Here is a 23,625-nt window from a genome sequence, read left to right on the forward strand (position 1 = left end):
TTGATTTAATTTTGAATTAAATATGGATAAATAAGTTTTTTTATAATTTAATTTAAAATAAAAAGAAAATTTTGATATTAAATTTTAAAATTTTCTACTATAATACAACCCTTTTTATTATTTTTTAATTATTATTAAGTTGGAATTTTTATTTTTTATTTAATAAATATTAAATTATAAGAAATTTTCTTTACCTACAATTTAAGTGTTTCAACATTATTAATTTAAAATTAAAATGCTAACATAATTTAATTATTTATCTCGTCATAATTGATTTTAAATATAAAATGCTAGCATAATTTAAGATGTCATGTATTTTGATATCTTTTTGTTTGGTTTATATCCTCCATAAAATATTGGTTACTCAAATACCAAGACTTCAAAGCTTTTTTTTGGCTCTTCTAACCTTTTTCCAAATTAATTTGACTATATATACATAGTGTTCCTATTTTCCACTTAATCAATTAAAAACAACTAATAAATAATGCCTATCAAGATATGTATTTATATTAAAGTTTTTTTGGGACTCCTCTAACCTTTTCCAAGTTAATTTGGCTATATTTTTAGAGTGTTCCTATTCTCAATTTGATCAATTAAAAATAAATAAATGCCTTGTATGAAGACATGTATTTATATTATTGTTATTGAAAGTTGTGTCATTTATTAATTGATTACTAGACAACTTTTATCCCTTATAAACAAGAAGAGGAATTTCACTCAAGCCTCAATAAAATATTGGTTACTCAAATACCAAGGTTTTAAAGCTCTTTTTTGGACTCCTCTAAACTTTTTCCAAATTAATTTGACTATATATATAGTGTTACTATTTTTCACCTAACCAATTAAAAACAAACAATAAATAATGCCTTGTATCAAGATATGTATTTATATTAAAGTTATCCTCTAACCTTTTCTAGGTTAATTTGGCTATATATTTAGAGAATGTCCCTATTTTCAATTTGATCAATTAAAAATAAATAAATGCCTTGTATGAAGATATGTATTTATATTATTGTTATTGAAAGTTGTGTCATTTATTAACTGATTACTACTGTTATATGTTAAATAAATAAATGTCTCGTATCAAGATATGTATTTATATTATTGTTATTGAAAGTTGTGACATTTATTAATTGATTATTACACAACTTTATTATCTGTTATAAGCAAGAAGAGGAATTTCACTCAAACCTAAGATATGTATTTATATTATTGTTATTGAAAGTTGTGACATTTACTAATTGATTTTTATACAACTGTTATTATCCGTTATAAGCAAGAAGAGGAATTTCACTCAAATCTCTGTATAAAAGAACAAATTATAATTGACTACTAAGCAACTCTTATGAGGAAAAGAATTTCCCTGAAGCTCTGTGAAAGAGAGGATTACTAATCGAGAAAGGAAAAATGAGCGATAATTGTGAAGGAGATAGAAACAATTGTGGTGATGACTATGGAGGAGCAAGTTCAACAGGGAGAAAGCATTTGGGCAAACGACATACTCGTTATAACAGTAGTCAAGTTGAAATAATGGAAGAGTAAGATTTTGCACTTTTTATGTTATACTAGTGATCAAATTGAAGTGATGAAAGAATAAGACTAATGTCAGTAGATTTCCACAATCCATAAATATGTCTATATGAGCTTCTAGATTTGATTGTGTGAGTTTTTTGCATCAACATTTCAGATCACACTCTGTGATCCATTATAGGAAAGCACAATCCATAAAAGTAAGATTTTTAACATTTTATGTTTTGTTTTTATAATATATTAAATTGAATGAGATCATCATATGATATATGAATTTTGATGACATTAATTAATTAGTAAATAACTTTTATTTTCTAATCCTTTTATCGCCGTCAAATACCACCTCATCTATACATGAACATAAGCTTAAATTTTTTATATATTTCTAAATGGTTCTGGTTTGAAAAAATAATCCTTGCAGATCTAAATGAAACTGACACTACATTAAAAAATATTTTATTGGCGCAGATTTTTTAAGGTGTGCCAGCATCCAGATGAAAAGGAAAGACTAGAACTAAGCAATAGACTGGGTCTGACGCCACAGCAAATTAAATTCTGGTTTCAGAACCGCCGCACCCAAGTGAAGGTAGTATATATTTTCTATAAGTTAGGGTTAACAATTACAATTCTTTTTCTTTCAAATTTTTTTAACTGTGTTTTTTTTTTGATATATAAGAATAACCTTCTCTTGAAAAATCTATTATTATGGTGCAGGTTCAGCAGGATCGTACTGTCAACGCTTTCTTGCATACAGAAAACGAGAGGCTCCGAATGGATATCCTGGCGCTACAACGTACACTTCAGGATATCAAGTGTCTAACCTGCGGAGGACCTGATTTAATGAAAGAGATGGTTTTGAATCAGCAAAAGTTGGCTATACAAAATCAGTATTTAAAAGTGGAGGTTCGCCAAAACAATCGCATGGGTATTTTCATTTATGTTCTGTATTGTTTTTCATAAGTTATTTTGGTCCACTTACGATCCTCTTCTGGTCCTCTAGGTTGCAAAACTGTCAGCAGTTGCCTCGAATCGTATTGGAAGAACAATACCCTTGTTGGAAACCAGAGCAGAACAATCACAGTTGATGTATTCTTCACACCATGGAGCGGGTAGCTCAGGACAGAACCAGATTACATTGCCCACAGCAACTTGTGTTTCAATGGATGAATCCTCGGCAATGCAAGCTGCGGAAAAGGCCACTGAAGAATTTATCTGGATGTTCCAGGCAAACGAGCCTATTTGGGTGAAGAAACATTCAGTGGATGGTACCATAGAAATTTTGAATCCGGATGAGTTGTGCAGATCATTTCCACAGGGCATGGGCCTCAGCAGTAACATGAAGAGAGAAGGCAGCAGGGACACCTCAATTGTTTCTATGACAGGAGCCACATTGGTCGATATCTTCATGGATGTGGTATGATATTTTTAGGGTTTTAATTCAGAATTTTTTAGGATCCTTGCAAGTTTTACATGTTCTATAACAAAGTCTGACATATTCTGTACTAGATCCTTTTTTCCTTAATAATTCCTTATAACTTGCTATGTTATGATTCCAAAGAGTCTCAAGATTTTATAGATCTATGTATGTGATATTGTTTACCTTCATGCTTGTTTTTAGATATCGTGAGATTTAGGCATAAAATTCAGATTTAGAGATTTTGATGTAATCTGAGAATTAGTTTCTAATTGTTTTTTTTTCAAATTTTATAAACATCTGTTTCTAACATTTGCCAGATCTTAACCAAACCTTATATTTTTAATTTGATGGATTTTAACAATAAGTATTCTAGGGCACGCTGCACAGTGCGGCATCGTTTAGGGTTTGTGTTTTTTGTGATGTGCTTTTGTTTGCAGTTTAGCTTTTGTGGGTGTTTTGCTTTTGGTCAGTTGTCTGTTTACTGTTATTTTAATGTATTTAGATTATAAGAGTCGGTCAAGTTTTGCTATGGACAAGATTTATGATCCCTTAAATATTAATTTTATATTTTGTGATTTATAAGACTTTGGAAATATGGCAAGGTTGGTTGCTGATTTTGCACAACACCAATAACTGGATCACCTATTTGGAAGATGAGCATTTAAGGATTCGGTGGAATATTTTTTAAACTAAATTGTTTGAAACAGCTGAGGAAAGCTCTACCATTTTAGCTACTTAGAAAAAATTCATATGTAAATACATTAAATCGGATTATCTTTATGTTGTTGCAGAATAAATGGAAGGAAATGTTTTCATTAATTGTAACAAGAGCAGAGACCGTGCAAGTTCTTTCTCAAGGGGTTGGTGGTCATAGAAATGGTTTACTTCAAGAGGTATGAATGTCTGTCTCAACAAAGCAAGAAATTAATTGTTTCTAAGCGAATATTTACATAGAGATGGAATATTAATATGGTATGCCCTCATGCAGATGTATGCTCAGCTACAGATTTTGTCTCCTCTTGTCCCCACGAGACATATATCTTTTTTCCGGTTTTCCCAGCAGCTGGGCAATGGACTGTGGGCAGTGGTAGACTTTTCGGCCTCCGTTGGATGGTATCATAAGCATCCGTCTGGATGTGTTATACAAGATATGCCTAATGGGTGTTCAAAGGTTTGCATTCTATTAGTTATGTCAATTGGCAAAATTTATAATGGTAGCAAATAAATTATAATGAATCTCAGTATAAACTGATTCTTCCTGACATCTTTTAGATGGATATAGTGGGAATTTATATCTAACAGTTATGGATATAACATTATGCAGGTGACATGGATAGAACAGGCTGAAAGATACGAGCAAGTAATCAACAGTGAAATGGCCTTTGGCGCCCAGCATTGGCTGACATGCTTGCAGAGGCAATGCGACAGGTTTAAAGCTCTAGTGGATTTCACCAGCCAAGGAGGTATTCATTTTGTTTTTGGAAAAGACTTGTTTTATATTAAAGTAAAATGATTTTTGACAGGGCCCAAATCCTTTTATAATAGAACAGTATAATTGTAGTCAGGCTATCAAGCAAGGTTTTTGAATTTGTATGTAAATATGTAATGTATATAATGTTTGCAGTTGGTACAGTTCTGGAGAGAAATATGATAAGACTGGCGCAGAGCATGGGAAGTCAATTTGTTGCAAATATAAGTGCACTCTCACAATCCAGCAATGACCCTATTAAAATCATAACAAGAAGAGCTTCTGAAGTGGGACAATCCAGTGGTGCTGTTGTCTGTTTTGGAGCTTCAATCAAGCTTTCTATCTCCCCAAAAGCACTGTTTGATTTTCTTTGTGATGAGAAAATCAGATCACAGGTATAATAAACGTGTTCCGATTCTTATTTGGAGTCTCTGGATTGTATTTTGTTTATCATTTTCTAATCTATTTTCTGTCCTTTATTCTGGTAAGAACAATATACTATCATGTGGAGTTTGGGAGAAACTCAGAAACTTTGGAAGTGGGTCAGAAAACTCCATTTCATTGTTTGATGTTCACACTGTAAGTATAAACATTCGAACCTTTTTTTCGCAATGTTTTCCTGCATTTCATTTGCCTTTAGTTAAATGATTTTAAAATTTGCAGGGAGGCAAGACAGAGAAGATGCTGAAACAGAGTTACAGAGATGCACCGGGGTCTTTTTGTGTGTATGCAGCCATAGATGTTGATGCCCTCAACAGTAGAGATGCTTCTTCATTACACATTGCCTCTCATCATGGATTTGCAGTACTACCATATCATACTACACCTGCCGGTAATTCACTTATACCAACCAGTATATTTCATAAGGCAGCCTCAGCCACCAGCCCCTACAGTGGAAGCTCAGTACTGACAGTAAATATTCAAGAATTTGAGACACAGATGTCCAACTGCAGTCCGAGCGCTGAATATGTTCAGCGTCTCCATGGTATTATAAATAATACCATCCAAAGAATAAAAGATTACTTTGGTTGTGTAGATGATTGAGTCCTCAAATCGCAACACGGTCTAAGGAATATATCATTGTCCTTTAAGAGAAGCGGATTTGATTCAAACCCACAAAGACTAAAATATGTTTATTTTGACGACACAATTCAAATTTCCATGGTTGCTAAAATGGGCGTGCCTATGAGTTGATTTAAAGAAATTGTAAGGCTTGACCACTGAGTTAGATATGAGTTTTGGGTGAATTTGGGCTCCTGATATATATGTCTCCTCTGGACAGAAATCTGTGCTTCTATGTACTATGTAGTAACTGAAATAGCTTATATGTCTCCTCTGCACAGAGCTCTGTGCAACTAGGTTGCCTTCCTTTGTTTCTATCATACTTCACATATATAACACTGATTGCTGACGTATGGCCCTGTGATCAGTCCCTGACCAAATAATGTTCACTTTTCTTTCTGCAATCAATTTATTGCAACTGTTTCCCATGTTAAGATTTAATCTAATTTAGACTGATAACAATACAGTATTTTTTTTCATTTTATTATAAATTTGATTACTTTGCTGATTACCATCAGACAATTATTTTGCAGGGTATGTAATTTAAATAATAAATTAATTTGATGGATCCCCGACCATAAAACAATTGGTTAGACAATTTTTTAGGATCTTGTAATTTAAAAAAAAATGATTAGAATGTATTGTAATATTTTATTACCAGTTATATCATTATATTTCATTACTATATGATAATAGTAATAATGTTAATAATTTCAAATTTTAATTTACATATATTTAATTCATTTGAGTAAGAGATTTTTACACTTAGAACTAAAATTATGTTAGAATACAAGTTATTGGAAGTTAGAATTAGAATTAGAATTATAATTATATAGATTATGTTAATTTTATAATTATGCAATTTTATGTTTACAACATACATAAGATATATTCTACTTTATTAGTACTTGCTAAAACACTTTTTCAATATTGTGCAATGGGTTGTTTAAATTTAAATGGATACTATTATTAATTAAAAATTATTGTCCACAATTGTACCTATCCTTTTTTTACATCATGTCATGCATATTTGATCATTGAAGGGTAAAGTTTAATTGTAACAAAAACACATCTTTTTCAATATTGTACAACGTCTTGTTTAAATTTAAATGGATACTATTATTAATTAAAAAATATTGTCCACCATTGTACCTATCCTTTTTTTACATCATGTCATGCATATTTGATCATTGAAGGGTAACGTTTAATTGCAACAAAAACACATCTCTATTTACTCAATTATCATGCCTTAATTTTAGGGTAAACATTAAACACTAATTGGTCTTAAAATAGTGTTGAGTAAAGAGTACAAGATACACAATTTTCCTAGCCAATTCAATACCAAGTATTAGTTATTTGTTAGGATTTTCTCTTTAATAGTAAGTAATGCATTCTCAAGCAAAGTTTTGGTAGTTTTGCTGGTTGCTTTTTGTTGTTAATATTGAGACCAATTAATATTTTTTAAGTGGAAGGTGAGCATTTTAAAAATAGTTTTACTTTCTAAGGGAGAAGAGTGTTGAGTTGTAGACACCCCTTCATTCCTCCTTTTCTTCTCCTTTTTCTCCTTCTTCTCTTTTTAGTGCTCTAGCTCCAAAACTTGAATGGTGAGGGCAATGTTCTTTATAGAGTCCCTATAGTAATCTATAATCTCTTTTATGTTGTTCATTAGGACCTCCTAGTTTTGTTTTAGCTTCACCACATCCACTTCCAACTTGGGGTTCTTGGCCTCTTTCTAAATTTTTTAAATTTCTTAAGGTTTCAACAATTTCTTTGGTTTGTTCCCAAGTCCTATTATTAATTTCTTAATTTAACCATTCCTAGGCTTTCCCAAAAACCAGCTTCTCCAATAGCTTAATTTTGCATTTGGCTTGGTGCATTTGTGCCATTTACCACTTAGATAGCTTCATATGGGTGTTGAAAGACCTGTAGACCTTTTTAATTTTTGGCTGAAACTAAATGGAGAGAATACATTGCATTTGAGTTGGTTTTAAAAGTGACACCTCTCTAGCCTACTAGAGTCCTCTCTAAGGGGGGAAAGAGGGGTGAGTTGTTAAGGGAGTCAAAATGCTTAGAGGAACTAGAATAATAACTAGAAGACTCCTCACAATACTCTATATTTGACATAGGAATCATATGAGGGCTTAACATTACAACTTAGGGTTTTAGAATAACTAAACATTTCTTCTTTCTATTTTTCTTTTGTAGCCTTGATGTTGAGGTAGACCATAATGGTCAGGGCAGAGGTGGAATACCTATAAAAGGGATTTGATTTCAATGTAGGGACTAAATGAGAAGAAGAGGAAGCAATTCCTAGGGTGGGGAGATTAGGGCTCATATATTGTGTAAGAATGAAGGGGTTTACAATTTTAGGTTTAGGATTAATGGCTAGGGTGAGAGCAAGCTTGTATTAGAATAAACACATTATAAAACCTTGATGGAGAGGGTTTTTTCCAAACTCAACAATTTTAGACGTTGACTCTCCTAAAGAAATATACAACTAGAAAGGAAAATTTAATATTATTTGATCCTGAAAGTGATTAAGCATTTAAAATAGAAAGACATGAAAGATTTTGTACCTACCCTCTAGTATGACATAGTGCATAATAATCTCTAAAAATCTTGGCCAAGCCTTTGAGAGATAGTTACGATTCAAAATCACTATACAAACAATTCACTTCTCATCTTTTTTAAGAAATGTCCATATAGCCTCCATATAATCACCTTTTATTTTCTTGGGGAAGTGCATACCATTATTTGTATGCTAGTCACTAGTGGGATAGTCTCAGTTCATACCTAGAAATAAATTTTATGCACCGTGACCACTCTCTTCTTCCATGAGCCAAAAGACTCCATAGATAGTAGGAAGACTTACATAGACATGATATAGGGAGTAAAATTCCCAACCTAAAAAAGTCCCTAAATTATGACATAAAGAATAAGAATCTCTAAAAATATTGGCCAAGCCTTTAATAAATCCTTACGATTCAAAATCAATATTCAAACACTTCACTTCTCATATTTTTTAAGAAATATCCATATAGACTTCGTATAATCACCTTTCATTTTCTTGGGCAGGCACACACCATCATTTGTATTCTAGTCACTAGTGTGATAGTCTCAGTCAAGACCTAGAAATAAATTCCATACACCATGACCACTCTCTTCTTCCATGATCCAAAAAAGTCCATAGATAGTAGGGCCGAAGACTTGCATAGACATGATATAGGGAGTAAAATTTACAACCTAAAAAATGTCCTTGAATTCTTGATCTTTTTTCACATTATTATGCTCATTTGGTTCAATTTGGACCAACTCACCTCCCATGTTAGCTTGGTTGCAGATGTAGAGAAGAATAACCAACACTAGAGCTAAAGGACAGAGACAAAGGAAGGTTTTGAAAACATGGTGATTGAAATAAAATAATCTAGACTTCATCATAACTCCAAATTGTGTGATCTACACCAAAGGATGAAACTTAATTGAAAAGCTACTTCTATCCAAGTGTAACCTTTGGATGACATTAGCTAGTAGTGAGGACATGTCCTCCCGAATTGCATAATCATTAATTTGAGTTGGTAGGTTGGTGAAAAGGTACATAATCTTATTGCCTTCTCTAAAAATATTAAGGACCTTATGATTATGGAAATCTAATATATTCATGTAGAAGTCATTAATCAAATCTTGCACTTGCTAGTTATATTTAGCTTTATAGTTTAATTGATTAAAAACGTTCATCAAGTCACTCTTGGTAATATGTTTTAAATCTCTTTATTTTTATCTATTTGAATACCTCTCCAAACAAGTGCCAGCTTAGGAAAGTGTGATGTTTGCACCCCCCAAATTGAAGGCATAGGAAAAGATGACTATCCCATCATGGTCACATAGGACTCCACCCCTTCCTACCTAATCGGGGTTAACATGAGAGGAATTAGGTGGTTGTTGTTTGTTGTAAATATTGAAACTAATTAATAATTTTAAATTGGAAGACCTATGGCAGGGATTTGACTTAAACGTAGGGGCTAGATTAGTAGAAGAGGAAGCAATGCCTAGGGTGGGGATTTAGGGCTTGTATATTATGCAAGGATGAAAGGGTTTATAATTTGAGGTTTAGGGTTAATGGCTAGGGTTAGAGAAATATTGTATTAAAATAGAAACATTATTAAACCCTGATGAAGAGGTCCAAACTCAATAATTTTAGACATTGACTCTCCTAAAGAAGTATACAAATAGAAGGAAAATTTAATATCGTTTGATTGTGAAAGTGATTAAGCATTGAAAATAGAAAGACATGAAACCTTTTGTACCTATCTTCTAGTATGACATAGTGCATAAGAATCTCTATAAATCTTGACCAAGTCTTTGCGAGATTTGTTACAAGCTAGGGTTGTCGTTGCACCAAAAGGTCAACCTGTTAATGCCCAATACAACCACTAGACTTATACAATCCACAGAAGGCTATTAAACCATGTCGTGAATCTCGACAAGGGATGCTGGACCACTGCCAACAAGATCCTCACAATTGAAATCACTTTGCAAATGGTTCAGTTTCACAAATTTTTCAATAAATGTCCATATAGCCTCCTTATAATAACCTTTCATTTTCTTGGGCAATTGCATACCGCCATTTGATATGCTAGTCGTCAGTGTGATAGTCTTAGTCAAGACCTAGAAATAAATTTCTTGCACCATGATCACACTCTTCTTCCATGGGCCAACAAAATCCATACATAGTAGGGTTAGAGGCTTGCAAAGACATGGTATAGGGAGTAAAATTTCCCACCTCAAAAATGTCCCAAACTTCTTGATCTTTTTTCACATTCTCATGCACATTTGGTTCAATTTGGACCAAGTCACCTCCAATGTAATTGCACAAAGGAAATTGTGAATGTAAAATTAAAGAGACTAAAAAGATAAAACTAAACAGTAAGGAAAATACATATTTCAACCACACTCAAAAATATGACCCTGAGAAGGAAGAAAACTAGATAAACAAAATAAAAATAAATAAAGTGTAAACTATATATTCATCCTTTGATTTGATAGTCCCTTGATTTGATGTGTGCTTGCAATATGATAGATACTCAATTATGCTCCATGATTGTGAATGTAATATGGATTAAGCTAAAATATGATGCAAGATGGATGTGCAAAATGGCGAGTAAACAATTCTACATTATGAGGGTATCAAAATAAAATTTGATGGATTGTGAAGGAAAATGAGGGGATTAAATAGGCTAGAATGAGAGATGAAGAGTCATGAGAATGAGACATGTGTTCCTGAGAAGGGAAAGTGTCATGGATGGAAATGACTTGTGTCCTTGAAAAGGATAAGTGTCATTGGAAGGAATGACATGTGTCTTTGAGGACACATGCCTATTTGGGAATGAGACACCCAAATAGGAAGGTTCTATTCCAAATGTGGGGATATTTCCATGTTTTAGGATATTTGGAATATTTTCCCAAATTTTAGGAAAATTCCCCCAAATTCAAAGACATTTCACAAATTTAAGAAAATTTGGGATATTTTGGAAATGTGCAAACATATGATGAGGGCTAAGGGATAAGGTTGACCAAAACCCTTCGTTAAATATGTAGGTTAGGTTAGAGAAAGGGTTAGATGTGGGTTAAAGTTAGGAGGTATGTGACTCAATTAGACTAGCTTACATATATTTGGTTTTAATCATATATATATATAATACGCTGAGAGATATCCTTCTAGAGGCGCCTATTAGAGTTTGGGGTACATGATAAAAATAGGCGCCTCGAGAAGGATATCTCTCGGTGTATTATATATACGCAACATGGGAAACAATAAAAGAATTAAAATAGAACTGTATAATTTTATATTATTAATGTTTGTTGCAATAATATGTAATATTATTATTGCAACTATTATTATTATTTTCCTTTTTTGTGGAATAATATTATAATATACTATTATTATTAATTTATATTGTTTTGATTATTATGATATTATTTTTATAATTTATTGAAAATAATATTCATAATATAAATTTGAAATATTTTCAATGTATTATATTATTATTTTAAATTATTGTTAGTTACAATATTATTTTTATAGTTTTATTAGTAAAGTATAATACTTCTATATTCTTATTTTGAAACTGTAATAGGGCCGGGGTTTAAATCTTGGTTAGAGGTAGGGTTAGGATTAAGATTATAGATAAGATTATGCTCATGATAGAATAACAATTATGATAAGATATAGGTGAAAATTACGGTTAGGGTTAGGGCTAATGTCATAGTTAGGTTTATCCTTAGGATTAGGGTTAGGATTGGGGTTAATCTTAATGATAGTAATTAGGGTTAAGGTTAAAGATAATAATCATTAATTATAAATAAAATTAGGGTTAGGGTTAGAATTATAATTATGATAAGGGTTAAGATGTCAATTATTATTAGGGTTAATGATATAATTGCATCAAGCGTTAGGGTTACAGTTAGTGTTAGGCTTAGGATTAGGGTTAATCTTAGTGATTATAATTATTAATTGTAAATAAAATTAGGGTTAGGATTAGGGTTAGAATTATCATTAGGATTAGGGTTAAGATTGCAATCAAATATAGTACGTGATGATAGCTATAAGAGTTAGGGTTTGGGTTAGGATTATGTTTGGGGATAGAAAAGGGTTAGGGTCAAGGTTATAATTATAATTAGGGTTAGGGTTAGGTTTTGTGTTAGATATATAGTTAGGTTTAGGGTTAAAGATTATAATTATTAATTATGAATAATATTAAGGTTTTGATTATGATAATAATTAATATTAAGGTTTTGATTATGGAAATTTCTATAATATGAGTGGATAAAAATCAAACATTATATTTATTTTATTTATATTAGCATTATTACAATAAATTTCTATTGTGACAATTATTATTATTATATACATGAGCCTTATCAATACAACAATTTTTTAATCATTTGAAAAATAAATTTATTGGTGGAGAAAATGCATAAAATAAACCGTCGAACACTTAATAGTCATAGTAAAGTATGTAATAGTAATTGAAGAAAATTTGAAAATAATTTATTAAAAAATTTCATAGGAATTAAAGTGAATTCGAACACAATTCATTAAGAACCAGAGTTTACAATCCAGAATTTTAATTTTTATTACTCAATCCAAAATTGACTACAATTATAATAGTTACAAAATTTAGTAGGCTCAATAATTGTCCATTTATTTTTACACATTCCCTAATAGCACATAGTGCCCAGTTGGGCCATTATCTAACAACTATGTAAAACTTCAATATTTAAGAAGTATTAAAGATCGACCAAGAAGTAACTAAATGAATAACACTTCATTATAATTATGTAAATACATAACAAATTCTTCAACGATGAGGATGGTATTCTGACCCTTATTCTCATAATGATCGCGATATACTTCTTTTAAAGAATCTAGAAATTTTGATGCTATTGCAGAAACTTCCTTAACTTTTTTTGCAACATCTTCCATTTGCAATATTTCTAATTCTTCAACATGTCATCTATCATTAAGGCCGTGTTTTCATATTCTTTGACAATTTTATTGTAGTAATCCAAAATTGTTCTTGCACATTTGTCCATATGGCTCTCAATGAATATAACATAAAATGGAAGTTGGTATTATGAGAATGAAAATATCCATAAATAGTTACAACATAATATTAAAAAATATTAACATTTAGTAATAAAAAATATGCATAAAATAAACCACCAAACACTTAATAGTCATAGTAAAGTATGTAATAGTAACTGAGGAAAATTTGAATATAATTTATTAAAACATTTCATAGGAATTAAAGAAAATTTGAACATAATTCATTAAAAAATAGAGTTTACAATCCAAAATTTTAATTTTTATTACTCAATCCAAAATTGACTATAATCATAATAGTTACAAAATTTTGTAGACTCTTAATTAGGAGTCGCTATCACTTTGTTTGATGGATTCCTCTCAATAATGGAGAGAATTTAAATGGCATTTGATAGGATCAATAGTGGTTTGACCCTTCTCAGGTGGTTTCTCAAGGTCAACTTTATTGTTGTTTCCAAGTTTCTTCCAAATGGATGCCTTTAATGCTGCTTTGCTCGCAGTTGTCCAAACACGTCTTTCTCTTCGAAGCCGATCAATCACCTTAGCCATTGTCTCTGTATCTAAGGGAAATGAACAATAACTATAGTCATGGCCGAGCCAAAGTTTCCAAAAGTGAACCCATAAGGGGTTTCAAACTTTCTTCCGAGGTGTTCGTCGCAACCACACCCTGTGAAGCAGGATAGTTTACGTTAAGTTTATACTTAATTTAATTAATGGAAAGACTAAGGTTCAGTGTTGAACTTGGTAGCTCTAATAGCATATGTAACATCTGAAAACACTTAATGGAAATTAAAAGAACAATTGATATGTATTTTTAAGAAAATATTTTTTAACTAATATTCATTTTTTTGTTGAAATAAATAACAATCAAGCAATGCAGTAGTTTTCTAAAATATTTAATAGGCATTGAATAAAAGTTGAACATGATGTATTACATAAACAAATAATACATGAAATCAATTTTCTTTAAAGAAAAATCAAACAAAACATTTTGCATCAACCTTTAATGATTTATTCGATAATCATTAAAGCAAATTTTAATAAAAACATATTACATCAAATTTTCTTCTAAAAATTCCTATTTGTTTTCTTCATCCATTGGCTTCCTATTTTCTTAAGGACTCTTTACATAAAGATTTTTTGAAGGTCCCATTGTAGTTGTGTCCATTGTGTCCATTGTACAAATGTTGACTTGTGATGCAACTAACAATGACTCATAATAGAAACATAGTAAAGATCAAAATTTTACAAATACAATAGTAAATCATTAACATTGTAATAAATAACTTGTACCATTTTTAACTACTTTTTCCTCTAGATTTCAGACAACATTTTTTTAAAAACAAAATAAGAAAGAACATTTTCCACAAAACACATTTAGGAAAAAACTTATTTATCTCTAATTGAATTTTATTTGAAGAAAAATATATTACATCAAATTATCTTCTAAAAATTTGAGTCTGTTTTTTTTAGGTTTCAGCTTGGAAAGTTGTTTGCCATTTTTTATTTTTTCATAACGGTCATATGTGAATGGTGGCATTATTCTAAGACCTTATAGAGACTTCACACGAGATACTACAACAAATGTCAATCCTATTCTTTCTCTTGGTCCTATATCAATTGTAGCTTTTGAAAGAGTTAATCCTTGAGATTTGTGTATTGTCAATGCCCATGCCAATCTTAATGGTAATTGAAGTGTACTATCCCTTTGTATTGCTTTTATTGGAATTGTAGTTGGATGATGATCATCAAATGCCATTTTAGAATAATTATCAAATTTAACCATCACATATGTTGGTGGTTCAAGTGGAGCACTTCCTGGTTTGTAGACAATCTTTCTAATATACCCTAGAGCTCCATTTACAAGACTGACCTTTGTCCATAGATTTGAAGTCAACACCACCCTTGAATTATTGCTAATCAATAAATCTAGATTAATTTCATCATCTAAACAATCTTCTATTGCATTAACACTTCCTACCTTTGTTGCAACATTGCGTGCAATAGGATGCCTCAAGGAATACAACATTCTCTTGTTATGATTACGGACATTGTCATTAGTAGAGAACAAATGTACGACATTGTCAAACTCCTCATTGGTTGCAACATTTAAATTAATAGGGATTCTCATCATAAGCAACTCCCAATCATCAATTATTGGGTTTGCATCTCTTAGATTTGTCAAAAGTTGACGAAATCTTTGTTGTTAGATATTTTCTCCATCTTGTCTGAATATTTTATCTAGAGTTACCACCATTTTGAATTCCTCTCATAATAACTTTGCCCATCTATTGCTATCATATGCCAGTCTATCACGGACTGGAGGCAACTGGCCCAAATCTCCAACTAAAATCATAGATATACCTAATAACACATGTAAAAAAAGATTTCAAATTATGTACTAAAATTAAGTTTTCAAATTATGTACTAATATTATATCAATTTTGTATGAATGAGTTATATTAAATATTATGTAAAATAGTTGCTATCAATAGTAATACTGGCATACCTGCAAAACTTATGTTTACATTTTGTGGGAATGCCTGCCTGAGCCGAGAGTCTATATTTTCCAACATGTTTTTACCAATGAAGCTCATTTCATCAATCAAAATGTATTTTATATATATCATTTCTTCTTGGAAACTTGTGAGTCTTGTTCCTTCTAATGGACAAAATTCTCTCACTGGGATTCTCAATTTTGAGTGAATTGTTGAAGCTCCTATATTGAAGGCAGCAACTCCTGTTGGTGCAAGTAATAGAAGAGGAGAACAACATGGCATTGCTTCATTTTGAAGAGCTTGACTAATTGCACCAATCAAATATGACTTTCTTGTTCCTGTATTTCCTTGAATTATCATGAACAAAGGCACCCCATTCTAATTACTATGATAGTGTGTCATAATTATGTTCATTGCCTTTTGCTGTTTATCACCAAGTATTGTGTAGTTGATGCATTGTGGTATATCATCAAATATGATACATCCATGATCCTTCAAGTTTTTTTATGAATTTGATTGCTTGACTTGTGTACTCTTCACCCTGATATTCACTAGACCAATCTGTATTTCTATCAATGTCTCTTCTGCCCAACATATCTATTTTAGAAACTTGCATAATTTGACCATTATGCAATATAGATATAATTTCCCACTCATTCTCTATGGTATTTCCTTGAACAACTTTATTTTCTTCAATTTCAGAGTCACTGGCATTTTCAACATTTTATGCAATTGTTGTTCGCTGCACATGCCAAGCATTATAGTTCAATGACTCCCAATTTTCTACTATGGAGTTATTATCCTGACCAATATCCCTTTCCATGTCATGGAATGGATTGTACAATAATACCTCTAAAAAACAAAAATCAATCCATTTATTTGACTCACGTGAAGGAATTGATGCAAACCTAGGAAAAACTCTGACAATGACTGCTCTTTCTCTTGCCTCCCATTTGTTGTCTCTCCTTCTTTTTGGATTATATATCCATGATCTAGCTGCATCAATTAATGTGACACCTTCCATAAAAATAGTTCTTCTTTTATATCCATCAATAAAAGATTTTGTTTGTTCATCATTGTTTTCTTCATTATTCACTGTTACAGGTTTGAAAACTTTAGGAGAGACATTTAAATTAACAAACCTTCTACTGCTCTCCATCAATGGAAGCTCTAAAAGCATGTGACATGTCTCTTGTGCTCCAATATCTTTTTCTATAACAATTTCTGTGAGGAGCCTTCTATATGCCCGTGCAGCTAAATCATCAGGGTTTTCCATTTCTGAAAGACACATCAACATCTGGTGGTATGTTTCTGAGCTTTTCTCGACCTTTGCTACATACTTTTCAATGTACTTTATTAGTGCATGTTTGGAAAGAACTGGCTGCCAATCTATATTTGCTCTCCGTAGTTGCAGTATGTGACGATTGTGTGAATTCACTCTGTCATCATTTCTTGCTGGTTCAAATTTTTTCTCACCGGTTTCTATGTCTTCATACAATTTTGATCCCCTCAAATTTAATGACCAAGGAGCATTATACCTAGAATTAATATCAACCAATCAAACATATTATTTTCTTGCCTAATTGTAGCGTCCTAAAATTGCGACACTTGCAATTTCGACTGCATTTCGGTCTTCATGATGGCGACGCAACATGCAACCTGAATGGAGACCCCGAAACTTGCTCACGACACCAAAAACTACATTTTTCAAGCACCCTGGCCTGAACCTCCTTGCACCCTGCTGTCTCGGGAGGTGGGACCAGAGCGCCCAGCGCCCTGGTCCCCAGGACCATGGCGCCAGCGCCCTGGTCCCTGGGTCCTATTTTGGGCCCGGTCTCCTAAGGAGGTTGCGGGTCTTTTTGTTTGCAATTTAGAAATTACATTTCCTGGTCGGCCTAAGGTCGGGAAAATCAGTCTTTTAACCCTAATTGGCAAGTATATAAACTACATTTTCCTCTCTCATTTGACATAAGATAAGATAAGATGATATGACGTGGGAACTATACTCAAGCATTCAAGCATTCAAGCATTCAAGCAATTGATCATTTCAAGTCTCCATTCAAGGCTAAGTGTTGCATTCAAGTCAAGGATTCAACCATTGAAGAGGAGATCACTTACTACATGCTACTACAACATACAACAAACAACAACATCTAAACCTTCGCACATAAGGATACAAACATCCTTAGAACAAGGTATTAGTACTTGTTTTACATTACAGTCATTTACATTTACAGCACTTGCTCATTTCTTGGTTAATTCCAAAACCGGGGTTTGACCTAAAGGCAAACCCCTAATCCCTAACCCCCCAATCGTCTTCGCTTTTCTGTGTGTAGGTTGCAGGTACACAGCTGAAATTGAAGATCTGGAATCCTTGTGCATAGACGAACAGATCCCCCTTCGTTTCGCGGATTTTTCTGAGGACCGTGGTGCCGGGCGCCATCATCCCGACAACTTTTGCTCAAATTTATAGGACAACGCCGTATCGACATTTTACTGCTAATTCTAGGTCCGCAGCTTCATCCTATATCCCTAACTCAGTTTATAAGTGAATCTTTGTCACTTTCTATGCATTCCTAGCTTAATTCCTCTATCAACATTCTTTACAAAAGAGGGTAGCCTTGCTGTCTTGACCCTTGAAACTCATTTAGCATCCAATCTTGCATTGTGTGGGATTGGATCTTATGAGTTTCAACCCCTCTTTTGAATGTAAAGTCTCTCTCCCCTAAGTGAAAACCATCGAATCCTAGCGAACCTCCCTTCTCTCTCCTCAGAGTTGGAAGAGGGGAGAGCAACTAGGGTTCGATTGCGATTTTCCGCTTTACACTAATATATAATTGTGACATATAAATATTACTTGATTAAATAATTACTTGCAAACCATCCTTTCTTGTTTCTTTTGTAGGCACGCACCCTCCTTACAAACTGTGTGTCATTCTACACAGTTTAATATATCTTCATAATCATGGTCAATATACATGTTTGCAAGTTCTATTGTATTTTTGAGACATGGATGTTGCAAATAATTTTGGAATGCCTACAATTGGAAATAAAAGAACTTACATATCCGTTTTATCATTAATTATATAAATAGTCAGTTTAATGTAATATTATAGATATGCATGTCTAAATATTTATTGAACATTCCTGTATATTTCTTTGATGTGGATCTTCTCTGGGACTCCATGCATGAATGATAGAATGAAAATATCTCTCAGCACTTTTTCATTCTTCCTCATTTGACCAATCAATGCTGTCCATATTGGGAGCTCCATTGATCCATAAAAATCAGTGCACATGTGATGAACCTCTATGTTGCCACTCATATCTACACCAATAATCTTTGACATTCATTCCTTTTTCTAAAATCTCTTTTCCAAATATTGTATGTCTTAAATGCATGTAATGTGTGACTATATGAGGATAGTCAATAACATTATTCTTTCTCCAATTGTGAGCTTCCTGTGAAGTAGTCGGGGATGTTCCTGGCATTAATGCATGCAAATTAGGCCAGTACATATCTGCTGCACTTAGAGTGAAGAATATTGTAGGAGTGTCAATTTGGTGAAGCGTGTCTGTCAATTCTGCATGACATTTAGCCCAGTACGATCTGGTACCCCTTAAATTAGTTCCAAACTGCATCAACCTATCAGATAAATTAGATTGTGACATGCTCTCCATATGCTGGCATAGCTCGTTGATGGTGATAGGGATGTCTTGTAAATTTCTTTTTGCAAACAGTGTAGATGAATTCTGTGCACGGTGTCTCATTATCATGTTCATCATAAAATATCCAAATCTTGGATGTTTACCAAAATGATGATCCCTATACCGTAATAGATGCTTGACAAATTCATGCAAGTGCACTTGCCTCATTCTTGGTTCTAACCTGTCATATCTACCATCAGGAAATAATGTTGGAAATGCCATATCAAGTAACCCTAATGTGACATATTCATTGATTGGAGATGCACAAATTTTTGGCCAATCAATCAATGTTGTTGGATTTGCATTAGGATTATTAACCCATGCACAAATTAATTCCATTTTTCTTTGGGCATTAGGTGGTCTCGAAGCCATTGACGTTGTGTGCTCAACTATATTACCTTCATCAATCTCCATGATGGGACCCACAAATGTGATTTCATTTACATCTAAGTCAAATTCCATCTGCACACTTTTCAATTTGTTGAATATATTTTCATCAAAATTTCTTGGCAGCTCATTGAGAGCATTTTGATCTATTCTGACATCTGAGTAAATTTTTTCATGCTCTACTTTGTATTTGAGTGCTGTATACACACCATCCCTATTGACTATAAAGTGGTAATTTGTGCCACGCCGATCTCTTCTTCTAACAATAATAATTGGCAAATTCTCTATCGAATGTGGCAAAACATTTGAAACCTGCTCCACATTTTGGGGAAAACTAATAGTGTGTCCCTTGTATTTATATTGACCACCTATTACATGTGTAACTTTCAATATTGGGTTGACACATGCAATTAACATCTCCTCCACTTGAGTCAATTTTGCAAGGTCCTCCGGTTGTGGGCCAGGATCCATATTATTTGAAGATGAAAACCTATGATTCCCTCTCTCTTGGCGACATCTATTGCATATGGTACCTTCAAAGCTTCAAGATACTTTGATTCCAAGATAAGTTTCTTGACAAACATAACACGTGTTTGGGGTTCTAAATCTATCCAATTGATGCCTAAAATGCATTTGCAATCTTCTAAAATCACATCGAAGCGAATCATTTGGGTTTGACATGTTTTGTAAACTACCTTGAACACCTACATTCATCTCTAATTGATGCCCACATTGTGGTGTTTCTGGTACATGTTCTATTGTTGTTGAATTTTCATTTTGAACATTGAACTCAATATTTCCATCAAATGGATGATTTTTTCTCTCACTTGGTTGGGGATTGACTTGTTGTCTTTCTTCTATTTCAGAATGAGAGATTTGATCAGATTTTCTTTGACGTCTATTTCTCTGCAAATTTGCATCATCTCCATTTTCAATTTCTAGTTGTTCCAATGTTATCATTGCCCTTCTTCTAGCATATCTTTGTCTTTCGACCTCATTGCGTCTTCTTCTTTATTCTTCTATTTGAGCATCTGTCATCTATTCTAGTTTCCATCTACGATACTCTCTCTGATATTGTCTTCAATATTCTCTTCTTTCCTCCTTTGATTCAAAATTTAATCTCGGTCGCACCATAGCTGGTACCGACGATTCTGAATTTTGTCTTGGTCCCTCCATAGAGAGCATCGAAGGAATTTGAAGTTAACAAACTAAATAGACTTTATTTTATTATTACCTAATACATTCTAATCATCAAGATCCCTCAAAGGGTAAGATAAGAGAGAATAATGGTAGATTTTAGGTGAATTTTTTTTTTTTTAACCTTTCATGTATTTATTTTAAAAATTGTAATCATATCTATCTTTTGTTTTTGTCACACCATAGCTGGTATCAAATAATTTTAACGTCAAGAAACTAAATAGACTTGCTTCCTTATTACATAACACTTTTTGATCATCAAGATCCCTCGAATGACAAGATGAGAGCATATAGTTCTAGATGAAAGGTTAGTGATTGTAATATTGAGTGAAATCCACATAACTACGAAATTTATTTATTTATTTTACTTTCATATATTTATATACAAATTTGAAATTACATCCATCTGGCGGCATTGCCTTCCAGATAATAAATAATCATTTACATCCATCTAGCGGCATTACCTTCCAAAAAACAAATATTTCGATTTTCATCCATCTGGTGGCATTGCCTTCCAGATAAGAAATAAGAAAACATTGTACTATTACATATTTATTTGGAGAAGTGCATGTATATCCATCTAGTGGCAGTGCCTTCCAAATAAGAAATATAAATTTCACTTTTATATATTCATTGCCTTGTAAATTTAGAATAAACATTCATATTATAATTGACAAAGCTTACAAATTGATTAACCTTAAAGCACAAAATGAATAACGAAAATACATGTGCAGTAAATAGTTCTACAAATTCAAATCTAAATAAATATTATTTAATGAATTACTGAAATAGATGTATTAATGTTAGTCAAACACTAATATTAATACCATTAAATTCCCATTAGTAAATAATCTAATATTTACTTGAATAGAAACAAATACCCTTAAAAGTAATATTCTAATACTTAATACATACATGGTTGATGTAGGCTATTGATATAGATTGTGGCTCAATTTGCATAGATTTCCTGTCAAAAATTAATGAATCTGGTAAGCAAAACAAACTAAAAAATTTAAGGCATAAATTACTCCAAAATAAATTGTTCATAGAAATAACTTCTATAAATCTAATTCACTACAAATTGTTACCATAATTTTTTCTCAAACTTACTAAGTTTTGCAACTTTTTTTAAAATGTACTAAGTTGTATATCTTTCCTATTTTTACTAGAGGTTAGGGTTAGGTTTGATATCATGGTTAGCATGAGTGTTTACATCATGGTTAAATGTATTGTTACGGTTACAAATATGGTTAGGGTTAGTATTATGGTTCTGGTTAGAATACAGGTTTGGGATCCTTTAAGAAGTTGTGCATCAAAGAGTGTAATCTTGAAAGAAACCATGACAAACACCAAAGAAAAAAATAATCCACCAAAAAATGAAATTTATCAATGGTGTAATGGCATGTACACTCTTATTGAGAGAAATGCATTCTTTTATGAATCATGAGATCATTCAAGTGAGTGCGATAGGCCTGTGCTATAAGACGGGGACACTTATGAGGGTGTTCTACTTCATCTTCAATATCAGCATCATAACCTTCTTCAAGTTGCACACGTACTTTATGTGCTTGACAAAAAACATGAAAGATGAAATATACTAGAAGACCTTATCGGATAAGTTCATCAAATTGTAGATTTCCAGCATGGTGAAGAGCATCTAACAAGGCAAAATAAAAACCAGTACTCTTTGGTAGTACATTTTGAGTACCATGATTTCTACCAACACTACTGACATCATTGGGAAAATTCGACATTCAAAAGAAAAATAGCTTGAAACCTTGATGACCTTTTTGCAATGTAAGTTCTCTACACAACACAAAAAATTGTCTTAGAAGGCAGTTTGAAAAGTAATCGATGCAAGTCAGCAATTAAGACATATCATTAGCCATAGCAAGAGGAAACGATGATACTCAGAACAATGATTAGTTACAATAAATTCAAGGCATACACTGCTCCAAAATAAATTATTCATAGTAATAACTTCTATAAATCTAGATCACTACAACTTATTACCATAAGTTTTTTCTCAAACTTATTAAGTGTTGTAACTTTTTCTTAAAATGTATTAAGTTCTATATCTTTCATTTTTTTTTAAATTGTTATATATTTCCTATTTAAGCTACATATCAATTTCTTAATTCAAAAGACAATTAAAAAAATCATATGAGTACAAATGAAGCAATTTTCCATCAAATCGAATAGTCCATGCATTCTAAAAGGTAAAGCGCAAGTGTGTGTGTGTGTATATATATATATATATATATATATATATATATATATATATATATATATATATATATATATATATATATATATATATATATATAAGGTAAAGCACAAGTGTAGAAGAATTAATATAGAAATTAAATGAAAGATTAATATAGGTCTTTTAACTGTCAAAAAGATCTATCTTCAAAAACTAATGGTCTTATTTTATTTTATAGCAATATATGAGAAAAAAAATATTGACAAAAAAATGTAAAGTATTACAATAAACAATTTTCTAAAATGAATACATATTATAAATCTTTTCGATTAAATAATTCAAAAAAAAATTGAACTGTAATGTAAAATTGAAAACAATAAATTTTTATTTTACACTATCATTAATTTTTTTATCATTTATTTCTTAAAATTTATAAATTTAGATGAACTCATGTGTGCAAACGAGACCATTATTTTGAATTGAAGAAAAATAATATTCATTAAAAATAATATTATGTTAGAAACTATAATAATCTTAGAACAAGGACAA

At 31.9% G+C, this 23,625-nt stretch overlaps 3 protein-coding genes across 3 annotated transcripts; 1 reads left to right on the forward strand and 2 right to left on the reverse strand.

Moving 5' to 3' along the window:
• Positions 1-1,407: 1,407 nt before the first annotated feature.
• Positions 1,408-5,900, forward strand: LOC131078717 (homeobox-leucine zipper protein ROC7). Its single transcript, XM_058016489.2, has 10 exons — positions 1,408-1,538; positions 1,999-2,116; positions 2,245-2,433; positions 2,531-2,944; positions 3,739-3,840; positions 3,936-4,118; positions 4,272-4,410; positions 4,572-4,810; positions 4,905-4,994; positions 5,079-5,900. Exons 1-10 carry the CDS (start codon positions 1,408-1,410, stop codon positions 5,457-5,459), a joined length of 1,986 nt encoding a protein of 661 aa, XP_057872472.2. The 3' UTR covers positions 5,460-5,900.
• An 8,732-nt stretch (positions 5,901-14,632) lies between these two features.
• On the reverse strand, positions 14,633-15,211 carry LOC131868261 (uncharacterized). Its single transcript, XM_059215610.1, has one exon. It carries the CDS (start codon positions 15,209-15,211, stop codon positions 14,633-14,635), a length of 579 nt encoding a protein of 192 aa, XP_059071593.1.
• A 3,655-nt stretch (positions 15,212-18,866) lies between these two features.
• On the reverse strand, positions 18,867-20,144 carry LOC131868268 (uncharacterized). The gene has a single exon (XM_059215616.1). It carries the CDS (start codon positions 20,142-20,144, stop codon positions 18,867-18,869), a length of 1,278 nt encoding a protein of 425 aa, XP_059071599.1.
• Positions 20,145-23,625: the final 3,481 nt, after the last annotated feature.

Source organism: Cryptomeria japonica, chromosome 2 (assembly GCF_030272615.1).
Source record: "Cryptomeria japonica chromosome 2, Sugi_1.0, whole genome shotgun sequence".
NCBI lineage: Eukaryota > Viridiplantae > Streptophyta > Pinopsida > Cupressales > Cupressaceae > Cryptomeria > Cryptomeria japonica.